Source organism: Notolepis coatsorum (assembly GCF_963971535.1).
Source record: "Notolepis coatsorum genome assembly, chromosome: 4".
Classification (NCBI taxonomy): Eukaryota; Metazoa; Chordata; class Actinopteri; order Aulopiformes; family Paralepididae; genus Notolepis; species Notolepis coatsorum.
This window is the reverse complement of record NC_140168.1, coordinates 172,539,553-172,555,611: the sequence shown is the minus strand read 5'-3', so window position 1 is coordinate 172,555,611 and position 16,059 is coordinate 172,539,553. Positions and strand designations below refer to the sequence as shown.

The 16,059-nt window shown below is 41.2% G+C and overlaps 1 protein-coding gene across 4 annotated transcripts in view; it reads right to left on the bottom strand.

Moving 5' to 3' along the window:
* Positions 1–16,059, bottom strand: part of LOC311227287 (enhancer of polycomb homolog 1-like) — a 186,777-nt gene that overhangs the window by 60,498 nt on the left and 110,220 nt on the right. For 3 of the 4 annotated variants that reach the window (XM_084312883.1, XM_084312881.1, XM_084312882.1), the window contains one exon: positions 15,765–15,924. The exons of the other annotated variant lie outside the window; for it this stretch is intronic. In XM_084312883.1, coding sequence (XP_084169009.1) covers positions 15,765–15,864 — 100 coding nt within the window. In that variant the 5' untranslated portion in view covers positions 15,865–15,924. The remainder of the gene's footprint in view (positions 1–15,764; positions 15,925–16,059) is intronic. 4 annotated transcript variants of the gene reach the window in all.

Here is a 16,059-nt window from a genome sequence, read left to right as displayed (position 1 = left end):
TTCAGTGTAGCCAGCCAACGTGCCAACAAAACTGGTCTTTTCACTGGTAATTTGTGGAAATGAACCAACTTTCCTCTCTTTCATGCGGTAAAATTCGTTCGAGGCAGCTAACCAGACCAAACCAACACAGTGACGTCAGCAACAAAATGGCGGCGCCCATGGGGAAAACAGGGAAATTATATTAGATTTTTCAGACAAATAAGCAGGATTTCACATTTGATTATAGGACCCTGTCTTACACAAGGTACACAACAAACAAACTAGGATCACATTGTCCAATGCTTCATCTCCCCTTTAAGTCAAGTAGCTACTGACTAGCGTTAGCTGACTAACGTTATCAAATGTCTATGCGGGGAAGACGAGCTAGGTCAGCTAGCTTAGCTTGATAACGGTACCGTGGCTAAAGTTGGTGCTATTCATAATCCAGCAATAATGGCTGCAGACCTGCAAGCAAAGTACAGCAAGTTCCAAGTGCCAAAGGATAAGAGTCTGAGGCGGAGTCTCAAAAGAGAATGTTGAATATTTATTTTGCATCGAAAATCACAACATGAACGTTGCTACTAGCTTACAGACTGGGTAGCGAGTGCAACAACGTCTAACGTCCATGCGGATCATTGGAGTAGGGTATATCTGCAGTGCCGCAGCCCCATACTCATTGATTAATGATACTAATGTAGTGGGTACTATGGACATAATTCACCATTGTATTGCGTTGATGTATTGATGGGGCACTGTCGCTTTAAGGAGGTTGGTTTTGGGGTTGGGCTTGGAGAAGACGCGCTGGTGGAATGTCATTGATAAAATGTTTGGTTACTACGAGCTGTCAGAGGCTAGCACGGCATAGATCTGACAGCTGTCACTTGTGCTAAAAATATAATAAATGACAGCTTTGTGTTGTCGCAAGATAGAAATTGTGCGTTTCTCCTTTCCGATTATTTCTACACTAATACTAATCTATACAATCACCTGTTGAATAAATATCATTACTTTCTAGTTATTACTAAAAAAACAGTATATATAAAACAGTATATGTATATAAAAAAGAAAAAAAATATATATATATATATATAATTTATATAATATTTTATTTTTATTTTTTTATGTATGCACTGGTATCGGATCAGTATCGGCCGATACCCAAAGCTTAGGTATCGGAATCGGATCAGGAAGGAAAAAATGGTATCGGAACATCTCTAGTGATGGTAGACAAAGCAACTCTGAGGGCATGCTCAATGTCCAATCTGTTCCTCTGCTTTGTCTTCAGCTGGACCAGAGCTGAGAAGCCACTTTCACAAAGATAGGTAGTAAAAAAAAAAAAAAAAATTATATATATACATTTTTAAACTTTTTTTTAATTTTTTTACACACGCATCCACGTCCACGACCCACTCAAAATGACCAAACATTTATCAAATGTATCTAAATGTATACAATGGAATTGTATAAAGAACTTTCCATGTCGGTCATCTAATAATATATTCCATTACCTTTCCTATCTGTATCGAAGTCAAAATGTTGGTATCGTGACAACACTACAACATACAAAATCAGCTGGACAACCTATATCCTAGGGCTGGGCGATATAACGATAACGATAAATAGAGATATATTTTAATAATCGATATCGAATATCGAAATAAAAAAAAAATCGAAAAATCGTTTTTTTTTTGTGACCTGCAACAGGGCAGTTTTGACTTGTCTTTCTTGCCTGCAACTTAAAGTAATGGCTTTGCTTGTCCAAATGACAATACTGACCAAATTGAGATTTATTTTTCTCTTGTCCATTTATTTTGTTTGCTTTCTAATTTAAAATACAGTTTGAAACCGTCTGTACACAGTAGGCTATGTGTGCTAGCAGAACTAGATTCCAGTCACGAGTCATGGTGCACATGTGCGGTGGTTTGTCCACCAAAAAAGCGCCAAAAGATCGAAAATAAACTAGCAGAGCCAGAACTGTTCAACTCCCCTGGAGCCACAGCCAGCAGAGAAGCCGGTTTACTTTCGCTTTTAAACCAGCTGCAGCCTGAGAACTGGAGTGTGAGGGGATGTAACACTAAAGATGGCGGCAATGACAAAGAATTGCTGCAAAATAAACATACATATGTTGTTTAAAAAAAAAAAAAAAAAAAAAAAAAAGATTATACTTATAACAATTCGATAATTATTGATATCGAGAAATATGATAACATTATCATATCGTTATCACAATATGATTTTTTTCCATATCGCCCAGCCCTACTATATCCTTTGTCTAGTAGGCATGGACCAATGTGTGATTTTGGTGGTGCTATTGCACAGATGTTTGTCCCTTAGTATGCACACACACACACAGTATAATATGCATGTAATAAATAGTTTGTTAATAAACACTTTTTTCACTGCGCTCCTAAATTTCTTTGTGTGGTCCGAAATTTTTTCATTTGTGCTCCTTGGGAAAAAGGTTAGCGTAGAGCCCTGCCGGTGCCCTCCCCATCTCACCCACTAGGACAGGGGTTCCCAAACTTTTCAGGCCGCGACCCAAAAATAACGGGGTCAGAGAGCCGCGACCCTCACTATTATAGGAGGGGAAAAAAGTTTAAAAAAGAAAATTACTTTTTTTTATATAAATGGAAATGTATGGTTGAAACATGCACACGTTCAAACGCACACAAACTAATAAGCATTGGAGGCTTTTAACCAGGGCCGGACTGGGGAAATCATTCAGGCCAGGAAAATATAGCCCCAGTCAGGCCACTTTTTAAGCAGGGGGTCCCCCACCAGGACATTTCTTGTTACAAAGACTTCATTTCCTGCATTCTGGTGCAGGCATTTTTTTTATTTGTACCCTTTAAATGCCAGTGTTTGTGATGGCATCACAAATTATTGTTAAAAAACAGGCTAGCATATGTATGATTAGCAACTACACTGATTTTGAAGGATTTTCTGTTTTTTTGTAATGTCAGATTGAAAATACAATCTTTTATTCAACTTCAGCCCCGATCATAACACCACATATACATTTTATAATTCTAACCCTTTAAATGCCAGTGTGTGTGATGGCATATATTTGCAATATATCAAATGCAAAGTAGATTTTTATGGGGGGGATTATTACAGGCTAACATGCGTCAATGATTAGCAACAACAGTTTTTTGTAAGGGTCCCGCCTCCACCAATCACATGCGGCACCTTTTGTGTGTGTGTGTGTGAGAGCAAGAGAGAGAGAGAGAGAGAGAGAGAGAGAGAGAGAGATAGTTCTCCAACTTGTGTGAGTTGCAGTGATCTCCTGGTTGTTCCCCACCTAGGTTATCTAACTATTGCGCTGCTGCAACTAGAAACACTGTCCTGGCCTGCTTCTAAATTCAGTGGCCTGACTGCCAAAAAAGAGATTTTTTATTTTATTTTTTTTATCATCTGGCTCATTTTGACGCATGTAGCCTACTGTTTATATTTATTTCATAGTCTATATAATTCGCCGACCAACGTTATAATTTATTTATTATAGACTCGGATTCATCTGACGACGAGTTAGGCATTGGTCAACGAGTTCACGGTAAGTGCAGAGCTCATTGTGACGAATGTACTGTGCATAGTGTGTATAAAGTAGAGCTGGGCCGTTAACGGCGTTAACGTGCTGCGTTAACGCTATACTAGTATCGCGCGATAATATAATTAACGCATTAATCTATAAAAAAAAAAAAAAAAAAAAAAAAAAAATGTTTTTCTTTTTTTACATTTTTTTTTTCTACCTTTATTTACCCAGGGTAGGTTCGCTGAGCACAGATGTTCTTTTCCATTCACACCTGGGAGCTGCCCAGTACAACCACAGTTGACACCATTGGCCACTGAGCAACTCCACTGGAGCAGTTGATTCAAGCCATGTCACATAGTTCAAGTTTGAAATGATTCTTTCTGTTTTGCTCCTGAGAGTGTGCTAGATACTGTACTGTACTGGTAATATTATGTATTTGTGTTAACTTCTGAATAAAACAACTTATTAAACACAAGTACATCTTATTGAACATTATTTTGATATTTCATTACCAATTATCATAGCAAAACAGATTTTTCAAACAGTCTGTAATGCATTTTGGAAACGGGAGATGGGCTCATGGTGTAATGGGCCACCTGGCCTGAGAAACATAAGGAGGAAAGAAAAAGTAAGGACTTACTTCTGGTCATTATTTGGGTAGAACACACATATTTTGAATGCCTTCGGCAGGTTTTTTTCTTTTTTTTTGAGCCATTTGAATCTAGATTAATCTAGATTAAATCCAGGATTGCATAGATTAATCTAGATTAAAAAAATTTATCTATGCCCACCTCTAGTATAAAGTATAATGTATATAAATATACATACAGGTTCAAATCGATGAATTAGACTATCGTGGACATTTGCTATTCAACTCAAACAGCTAAATTCTTGAGATTAGATTCAGTCTAATTCCAAGTTATTTTGTATTTTATATTCTAATGGAATTAGTTCTAAACCAAGGCCTGTACATGTGCTCTTTTCTGAACATGTGCTCACTCAGCAATCTGTCTATGGGGGAAGGTCATGACATAAATGCACTTTGATGCCACCTAGCCCTTGCTGTGCATCAATAGAAATGCATCACTTTGAAGTTACATCAAAGATATTTTTACAAGGGCTTGTGCTTGTGTGTGTGTTATGGACTGTGTGGTTTTGATAATGATTCTAGTATTCTACTGTGAAAAGTCTTCAACTCATAAGAAATGCAGCTGCTAGAATCATTATCAAAACCACACAGTCCATAACACACACACACACTGTGAGAGGGCATGCCCAGTTTTGAGGCATACTCGCAATTACCTGTATTTCGAAGACAGCTAATTATTGTCTGCATTACAGGCTCCGACACAGATTCAGCGTCAGGTGGTGATGGTGGCGGTACACCCCCCTATTTGGGTATGTACTAACTGCATTCATGTATGTAAATGTATTACTATTGTGTTTTATGAGACTGACTGACTGACTGAATGAATTCAATTCAATTCAGATTCTGGAGCAGAGAGTGACGATGGCCCACACGACAGAGCGTCACCTACTCCAGCAGGTGAGTGTACATACTATAACACATAATGCTATATATATATATTAGAGGTGGGCATAGATTAATCTAGATTAAAATGGCTCAAAAAAGAAAAACCTGCCGAAGGCATTCAAAATATGTGTGTTCTACCCAAATAATGACCAGAAGTAAGTCCTTAGTTTTTCTTTCCTCATGTTTCTCAGGCCAGGTGGCCCATTACACCATGAGCCCATCTCCCGTTTCCAAAATGCATTACAGACCGTTTGAAAAAGCTGTTTTGCTATGATAATTGGTAATAAAATATCAAAATAATGTTCAATAAGATGTACTTGTGTTTAATAAGTTGTTTTATTCAGAAGTTAACACAAATAAATAATATTACCAGTACAGTACAGTATCTAGCACACTCTGGAGCAAAACAGAAAGAAGCATTTCAAACTTGAACTATGGAGTTGCTCAGTGGCCAATGGTGTCAACTGTGGTCGTACTGGGCAGCTCCCAGGTGTGAATGGAACTGTGTGAATGTGAAGCAGGGCGTTCCTGAAAAAGAGCATCTGTGCTCAGCGAACCTACCCTGGGTAAATAAGGTAAAAAAAAAAAAAAAAAAAAAAATTAGATTAATGCGTTAATTATATTATCGCGCGATACTAGTATCGCGTCAACGCAGCACGTTAACGGCCCAGCTCTAATATATATCATGTAAATAAAAGGACAATACATTGCAATATTGTAATGTATTACATCATGTGATTCTAGAACCGGATGATAGTCAGCACATTCCGGAACCCGTTGCAGGGCGGAAGCGCACATCTAAGAGTGGTAAGTTGGCCTCACTCTGCACACCACTTCCAGCTCTGACCTCCGACCCCCACACCACATCCAGCTCTGACATCTGAACCCCACACACACTTACTCATTCACTCACAGTTTGTAACTACGTGGTATATGAATGTTTGTCTACAGTAGGGGTGTTATGATAATTGTATATTTGTATAATTGACAGGTCGCGGGGTGCGACGAGGAGCGAAGAGCAGGTCGGCGGCGAGCCGTCAGGACCAGGAGAATGCCTGGTCTCGGGCTCCCCTTCACATCCCAACCGGGGCTGCGCCAGGACGCCGAGGCACTGAATTCTCCCCGGCCTGCAGCATGGCTAGATCTGTTCCTCACAGACGACTCTCAACGCCATTGTTGCCCAGACCAACTTGTACGCTGATCAATCCATTGCCCGGCTGGATCCCACGCTAACCAGTAGCAGGGCACTGGTTTGGAAGGCCCTCACATTGAAGGAGCTCAAGCAGTTCCTTGGCCTGATCTTCCTAAGCAGTGTCCTTTGGAAGCCTCGCTTGGACATGTTTTGGACCACGGATACGACGATCCTCACACCGTTCTTCTCAGCCACCATGCCACGCAACCGTTACGAGTTGATCTGGCGCTTCCTCCACTTTGCAGACAACACATCCCTAGATGTGAGAGACAAAATCTGTAAGGTGCGCACTGTGGTTGATCACGTGAATGTGCGGTGCAAGCAACTGTACCAGCCCGGCCGTGTGATCGCCATTGATGAGGGGCTGATGGCATGGCGAGGCCGCCTGGCTTTCAGGGTCTACAACCCCAACAAGCCAACCCGGTATGGCATCAAGTCATACTTCCCGTGCGAATCACGCACAGGATATTGCTTCGCCTTCAAGCCATATTGCCGGGATGGCGCGATGCTGGGGGACACGGTCGTCGGTCTGCTTGGACGTTTGGCCGGGGCCGGTCATTCACTCTACATGGACAATTTCGACAATTCCGTTAGTATGTCCACCAGGCTCCGACAGTTGAGGACCGACGTCTGTGGTACCCTCAGGAAGCACCGGGGGGAGCCAGCCATCATCAAGAACCTGACCAATGCTGACATCGGTGTGGGGGAGCGCATTGCTGTCAACAACAAGCAGGTCATGATCGTGGCATGGCGGGATAAGAGGATCGTGAAGACGATCACCAGCTTCCATGAGGACACCATGGAAATGGCAAAAGTGTGGCAGAAACAGAAGGGCAAAGCAGTGAGGGTGGAGATGCTCAAGCCGTCATCCATCATGTGTTATAATAAACATATGAAAGGAGTTGACCAGATGGATCAGAACTTATCGTACTATCCGTGTACACGTAAGACTGGAAAGTGGACTAAAAAGTTTGTGCTGTATCTGATCCAAATATGTATGTTCAACTCTTTTGTCTTGTACAGAACCAGGCACCCCGAGGGTATTATCACAACCTCCTCCGGTACACCATGGCTGTGGGGCGGACCTACACAGGGGCTGAGGAGTTGAAAATTCCTGGGGTGGCAGAGGAGGAGGAGGGCGGCGGTGGGGGTGAGGAGGCAGGGGCTGAGCAGGTGGGGTGTGGCAGGCAGCACGACCCTAGGGCCCCACTGGGGGACCCGCAGAGCAGATTAGTGGGTGGCTTTGGGAAACATGTCATGGTGGCGTACAAAGCCACCCCCAAGCAAAAGCTACCGTGTAGGAAATGTCGGGTGTGCAGTAGGGATGGGTACCTTTCACATTTGAACCGATACCGGTACCTGTGAATCGATACCGGTACCCAACGGTACCTTTTTCGGTACTTTAGTCTCAAGAAATGTAATTGACCTAACTCAGTCGTAAAAAAAAAATCCAAACTTCAAATAACTACAATTTCGACAGTTTTCGGCTGGTCATTGCTCCGACTGCTTTGTTGTTGAATCAAGTCAAATCCTAGGTAAGCATATATTGTGCATGTGAACGTTGACATGAAAAGAAAAAAGTAAAAATCGATACTCGGTAGTACCGACGTGTTTCGGTTCGGTGCCTCAAAAGTACCGAATTCGGTACCCATCCCTAGTCTGCAGTAGGCGTGACCTCAGGAGTGAGACCAGATATTTTTGCACATCGTGCAAAGTCCCCCTGCATCGTGAAAAATGCTTCACTCTGTATCACACAAAGAAGGATTTTTCTAAATAGTTTCTTTATTAGTTGTCATACAGAAGTACCTTCTGAGAGTAGCAGCAACGAGGAATTGCGCAGCTCGCATAAAAAGGCTTGTAACTTTTTTTCGAGAAAATCCGCCTGGATTTTCCCCTCTATTTACCTTTTTTTAACTTGTAATTGTGAACGAACGAAGACATGCAGAAACAAACGTTTTTTTTCATAGTGTACATCAACTCGTCGTCGTCAAATGAGCCAAACCATTTCCCCATAGTTATAATATAAAATATAGAAATAGCTCCGCTAAGATCATGAGATATCGCCAAAATCGCCCAAAAATCCTGGCCAGGGGCTGTCATTTCTGAATTTCTGGCTGGCAGTGAAAGTGTTAACATGGGAGCGAAAGTGAAGCGCCTCACGCCCTCGTTCAGTGGGTTTGGGCTGTCATAGGAAACGTTCTAGCTCTTTACAGTCTAGTTTTTCTACCTCACCTCATAGGCAATGTTCTAGCTCCCCAGTCTAGTTTTTGTTTAAAAACCCAACACTGACAAATCGATTCGCTACATTCGCTGTAAATCAAGGTGTAGGGCTTTCCTCAACTAAAATACATTCTTAGTCGACTAATAGTCAAGGAAAGGCATGCAAAACTGAGATGAACCCCATTTTCTTGCCTGGAATGACTGCAAATCACAGCCCAAAAACACAGGCTACTTCAATATAGTGTTGTCACGATACTGGAATTTCGACTTCGATACGATACCTTGAAAAGTATCGATACTTATATATATATATATCTTTTTTTTCTTTTTTTTTTTAAACAAATTTAGCTTCAAATTTAGCTTCTCTCTGGTACTATAAGAGAAGATAAATATAACAATTTTAAAACCCTTTGTTTATCTTTAGATCACACATTTAAAAATAACTGTTCATCTCACTTCAATCATTTTTATTGCAAATGCAGAACATGGTATTTTCTCAAGCAGACAGATGTAAACACTGTAATCTGTGTTGCATGTACCTGACAAACTGAACTGTTTATATAACAGTTAGTAACAGTTTCGTTTTTATTTAAAGATAACGAGAGGAGAGAAAGAGAGAGAGAGAGGGAGAGGGCGTTAGAGAGGGAGAGGGCGGTAGAGAGAGAGGTAGATAGAGAGAGAGAGAGAGAGAGATAGAGAGAGAGAGAGAGAGAGATAGAGAGAGAGAGAGAGAGAGAGAGGGGTAGCGATAGAGAGAGAGAGAGGCTATGCTCGGAGCATTTTAGTAACGTTACATTTTCAACAAGATTGCTGCTATTTAAACACTTGATGGAAACGGGGTAACGTTAACCTTATGTCGACTGTAGTATTGTATGACCTCGACATAACGTTTAAGCGTTAACGTTACTCCGTTACCATGCAGTAATTATACAAGTAGCCAGCTAAGCTAATGGAGCTAGCAGTAGCTAACGTTAGCTGGTAGCTGTAACGTTACAACGAATCAGCTGTTGATATTATGAGCCATCAGTAGACAACGTATCATGTATTAAACTAGAGTTAATGGTTTAATGCTTCAGTCAGTGACGTTGAAAGAGCAGCTGTCACGAACCTCTTTAATTTCTTTATGGAGATCGGCGCTGGCACTGCTCTAACACCGCTTGCAAATATCATTGGGGCATTTGTAGCTTGTCCTTCGTTGTTTACTTGAAACCCGAAGTACCTCCAAACAGCACTTCTGCTGTTTTCTTTATCCACAAGCACAAGTTGCGGAGGCTCTGCATTTACCATCTTCAGCTAAAATGTTTGTTTACTAACTGAAGAAGACGGCTCTCTGTGACTCTGTGAGGGGGAGGGCTGGACTCGGAGGAACCGGGGAGCAAGCACGCTGAACAGCGCGTTGCCGTCAACAACTTGCAGTAGAACACTCGCCAGCTGGTACCGATACTGCAGAAAGTATCGGTACTTCGGGAAATGAGTATCGAAGCCGTTTTAAATATTCAGTATCGATATGTATCGATACTTCGATATTTTTGACAACACTACTTCAATATCAACCCAATGGAGATCTGCATGCAAGATTCATTCCAATAACTTATTGCAGCAAATGGGGATTGTCGAGCACAAATATGTAAATATATTTTTAAATATCGTCCATCACTGTATCTATAAATTACAATTAGTGCTGTCAAAATTAACGCGTTAATTTGAGATTAATTTAAATTATGTAACGCATTACAAAAAATGTAACGCCGTTTTGTTTACTTCCGGTCGCGTATGCAGCCAAACTAGATAGAACCAATGGGGTTTTTCTTCACAGTTGCAGATAAAGAGTAGGCTACACTAATATTATAGTATTAAAAAAAAGTTACCTTCATTAAAGTTATATTTAAAGAGTTATATTCATTAAAGAAAGTTGATTTAATAAGAAAGAATAATTTAATCAGATGAATCACTTTATTCAAATTGAGGCATATTTTAGTTTTGGCGAGTGACAGAGGTCTGCCCGCCACCTGCCGTGTAGTTCATATCGATACTCTTATTTTGAAAATCGTGTGCGGGTCTCATTTCCGCCCCAAGCGCAGCTCCAGTCATAATATCGTCGCGATGGCTCCGGCAGTTAGCAACGTTCGGTTCATATGATGCTCTTATTTTGGAAAAAAACGTGGCAACGAGTCATATCCGCCCCAGTCCGTGCTTCTGCTCGTATCAACACAGAGGCAGTCTGCTCTAGTCTAGTGCGGACCTCCGTGAGCTAACGTTACTGTTTAAACAATGACCCAGTCAACTATTCACTTTTAGTTTAATACATGACATGAGGCATTGTCTAACGGTATCTAGCTGGCTAGCTACTGATAGCTGCTGATAAACAAATGCTCCAGCAATAGTAGAGTGCATAATACCTCTGTTCGCTCACGTTAGCTCTATATGTCCCAGTAAACTAAATAGTTCACTGAGGCGTTGTCTTAACGTTATCTAGCCGGCTAGCAGTAGCTACAGATAGCTCCTGATATCAATGTCTTATAACATTGATTCGATGCGTATTCGAGCTGAGGGCATGCTGAATGTGATTTGACCCAGGGTTCGAAATTAACGGGGGCTTGGGGCAAAAATGCCCTCAAATTTACCAAATGCCCTCGAAAATCAGTTAAGGGGGGCAAGAAAAGCCCCAGACAGTTTACTAATTATATATATAATTATATATATGCTCTACAGTGCGAGCATTTCCCTCGTATTTGCCCCTAATAATATGTGTGTGTACGAACCGGAAAAATAATTTACTTGCAGTGTGCGAGACGAGTGAAGATTACAAAACAGCTCTGCTGTTAATAGTTCAGAAACTGGACTGAAATTCAGTTTTTGGGTGGAATGTTAGGTACTTGAGAGGTGCGAACGCAGACAGACGGAGAGCTCTGCTTTCATCAAGCATGCATAGTGTAACATTAAGTTACACTGCTATCTTAACGTTAGCAAGCTAAGCATCTGCATAGCGCGACCTGTGTAACGTTAAGTAACTTGTGTTCGGCGGGGAAAGACCGTTCCATTTGTAACACAACTTCAAAGAATAACATCCAAATCCGATGCGCATTTCCTTCGCCTGTTCTTTTTTGCATCGACTCATGCACCTTTTTGAAAATCATCCAACACGTTTTTGTTAATATGATTTATATTACTTGTAGTTCATACAAGACATTATCGTCCTCTAAGACAATCTGCACTTTAACATAGGCCTGGGTTCTTTTTATTTCAGTGATTCTTGAACATTTGTATTTCACAGGAGATAAAGTATTTGAATCTAAATATACTTTCTTTGTGTTGATTCTACATTAATTCCATGATTTTACTCAAGTAAATATCTGTTACATGCGTCGGTCTTAAGTAAAAAAATGCTATTTTTAATCTAGATTAACTACAGAAAATTGTGAGATTAACTAGTTAATTTGTTCACATTTTTTTTTATCTATTGACAGCACTACTATAAATAAATCGGCAAGCAAAATACTGCAATATATTGCTGTATCCATGTTTTCCCCCACCCCTATTGTCCAGTCAACAGGCTGGACAATTATCAGTCCTTGCCCCACATTGGTGGAACGAACTGCCTACCACAATTAGGACAGCCGAAACCCGTCCAATATTTTGCCGTCGACTAAAGACGCACTTCAACAATTATTAAAAAAATAAAATAAATCGAACCCTAACTAACCTTATTGTCATGCACTTGTCCTAATATACTAACCTAAACTGTAGCACTCAACACCTTGATGAACATTGTTACTCAGCTGATAGATTTGTACCCTTCCTGATGACTTGTCGTACAGAACTTGTAAGTTGTTTTGGATAAAAGAGTCAGCTAAATGACTAAATGTAGGCCAGACCTAGGTAATGAGTCTATCTATGCCATATTAAAAATGTCACCAAAATTGCCTTCTTCCATCTCCGTAATATCACAAAAATCTGTCCTATTTTAACCATGGCAGATGCCGAAACCCTAATTCATGCGTTTGTCTCATCTCAACGTCTCATTCCTATGCCTTTTGTTCTTAGTTCTATTATTATTTTAATTTAAATCATATATACTTTAGATACTATTGCTACTATGTATGTATGTGTATATAGTTAAGCTAATGAAACAGACTCCAGTGTCTCCCTTGGAAATACACAGGTTCTCATCCAGTATTATTCCCAGTGGCTCTTACATACCTCCACTATGATATGGACTCCTAGCATAATTGCCCTATATTTGTTTCAAGTGAACAGTTTATCTTTAGAGATAATTAATTCCAGGGTGTTTACATGCAGTTAGAATCTTCAGGTCAGGCCAAGGTGTTCATCATATGTCCCTGTACACACGAGTAAACTGAATATTTGGAATATTGAAAAGGAACTTACTGCAATTCCCATAAGAAAACAGAAATAGTGTGAACAGATGGATCACTCGCATATACAGAGTAATAATTAATGTGTGTGTGAATGCATTGATTGTCCTACTGGAATCTGCCAGATGCTATCTGCCAAGATGGCGATAGCATGCATTTAACCAATAGATTGGTTGGTTTGGGTAGGGGAGACAGTGGCTCGGGAGGTAGAGCAGTCGTCTGGTAATGCAGAGGTTCCCGGTTCGATTCCCGCTCCTCCCGGGCAGTGTGTCGAAGTGTCCTTGAGCAAGACACTTAACCCCTAATTGCTCGTGATGAGCAGGTAGGCACCTTGCATGGTTGCCTCCGCCGCCGGTGTGTGAATGGGTAAAATGTGGAGGAACAAATTGTAAAGTGCTTTGGATAAAAGAGCTATATAAATGCAGCCATTTACCATTTAGATTGATTTGTGGCGTTTAGTTGGTCTCTAGATTTTTACTGTGGGCCGTTGATTGCAGCATTGGGGAGGCACACAACCACGGAATTAATTCAGGGGACTCACTGGCAGTTTAACCCTTTCACTGCCACACTACAGAAGGTTAACCCTTTACTATCACACTACCGACGGTAAGTATACTCGATATGTCGCCTAGCCCTAGTTAGGGCTGGGCGATATGACGATATTATATAAATATCGGGTACAGTTCATTAACGATACACTTTTTAAACGTATCGTGGATATCGTGATGTTTTGCCCAAGAGGCTTGTGTTGCGTCAATCTGGTCCACACGTTGACACTTTTGAACAGCGCCGCCCCACACACACACACTACTGCATCAAAAGTTACTACTTATGATAACAAAGGCATTCGTTTTGTGGCATTGACGTTATATAGTTACACTTTCAATAACATCAGCGTATTTACATAGCAACGACCGAGGTCGACCTAGATATAGCAAGCATTAGCCGTTCATATCTCAGCCCGTGCTGACTCCGTTGTGCCCATTCTGCGGTCTGTTAACTCTTTAAATGCCATGCCTGGTTTTCCATTTTACCGCTTGAATGCCACCATCCGCGCCAATGTTAACGTTAATATCGCCTAATCTATGTTTTAAATTATGGCTATGTGTCTAATCTGCCCATCGCATTATCAAAGACTATGTTCCAGACAGTGCTGTGAAGGCAGATTGTTTTTTTATCGCGTCGTTGCCGTTTCAGAGCAGTTAGAAAAGCCCCCGTTTTGATATAAAAAACAACTCATTCTGGAGCATTCTATGAAAATCGTCTTTTAGTGGAATATTCCACAACGTTGATATTCGTCAGCCTTTTTATGAATCGTTTTCAAATAAACGCTAGATGATCAATATTATACGTGCACGCACGCACATTACGGCCGCGCGCGGACAATCGCCTTGTTGATTTCCTCTCGGACTTTTACAGTGAAAACGAAAGAAGAGATTTCACAAAACAGCTTATAACTTCATCAAAATTACTCTGATTATCCTACCACTGATAACATAGAGTCCTTACCTGACATCAGATGGTATCCAACTGGTATATTCCAATTCCTGATCACCATTCGAAAAAATCGATACGTGTATGGATCCAACGCGACACAGTGGTTCTCCATGATCCGCGGAGATCTGAGGCTCCAGAATGAACTCTAGTAACCCCGGCTGGATCAGTGAACTGGAAAATGTGGAGTACCGGATTTTTTTCCCCATTCATTTTCATTGAGTCCATTCCAAAATCACTTATGTCATCTGGGAGACGACAGGGGGCGCTTTTTTCCACAGTGATCACCGGCGCAGCTCGGCAATACTCGGGTAGGCTCGGGTGATGCAAAAATTTTTCAGATCGCAAAAAAAATTTAAAAAAAAAAATTCCGAGAAATCTCGTGAGTGGCTAGCAACCACCTATAAAAAAACACGAGAAATCTCGTGAGTGGCACTGAAAGAGTTAATAACGTTTTCAATCAGACAGATGTATGGAAATGCTTTTATTATAACATCCGTTGCAGTAAAATCATTATGCCTCCAGTCGTTTAGTCATTCTGCAGAGCTAAAAGGTAAAAGTCGGCCGCGGCGAGCTACCGCTGCCATTGTTGTTTTCATTGAGCTCTCCAATAGCGGAAGTAAAAAATTAATACGCGCTTGCCGATTGGTGCTAAGAACAGCAGGGCGGGTGCAAGCGATGTGACGTAATTGGCAGACGCGACTGTCAATCAAACTGATTCTGTTTGCCGACTGAATGAATATAAACGTTATTAACAGATTGCAGCATAGGTACAATACAGTACAGCTCAATACAACAACAGTCAACAGTGGACTGGAGGATGCAGACCAGAGAAAGACTTTCGTCTTGTTTACATCAGGGTCCCCCATTTTCAATTCATCATATTTCGTATCTAAATCATATAATATCTCATTGCTAAATATATGCAATATATAATCTAATAATCCAATAATCTAAATCTAATATATAATATAAAAATGCTAAATGCATGGGTATTTTATTTTGTCTTTAATGTTAGCTTGCAAACTCAAATACTGTCTTGGTAAGCCTCATAATGAATTGTTTGGGGGGAAAAAAGAAAAACATTGTGATGCGTATCGTGTATCGCCGAAAGGTCAGAAAATATCGTGATATCATATTTAGGCCATATCGCCCAGCCCTAGCCCTAGTGTGTTCCTTTAAGAATTTTGGACCCCTACCCCTACTTCCCAATGATGGTGTCTATTGGTAGTCAATCCTCTGCACAAAATGCTTTTCTTTACACTGGAAACCCCGCAGTGCTGGCTAGTTAACCAGAAAACATTCTAGTCTATACAAGCCCTGCAATAAATGCCTTGAAACCTACTCTTCAGTTTCACAAACCGAAATGTGGCCCTGTTGACTTTCCATTAAAAGCTGATGTAAAGAGCCGACGCGAGACAAGTAGGCCCAACTCACGCTGTATGTGAATAAGCTGCTTTGGCATCTTGAATTCCCCGGGGTAGAGGGACTCGTAGTAGGCGATGTTGCTCTCTGCCTCGGGGACGGGGATGACCATGTTGTCCCGCTTCTCGCCGTACACCTGCTGCGCCGAGATGGCCCGCTGGAGATGGTGTTCCTGTGGAAGAGACATGAGGTCAGTACATGTGAACTAGGGGTGCACCGATATATCGGTCGGGTATCGGTATCGGCCGATAAGTGCCTTGTTGACTGCCATCGGCCTATAAGCTCAAATGTGCCGACGGCAGTAGCC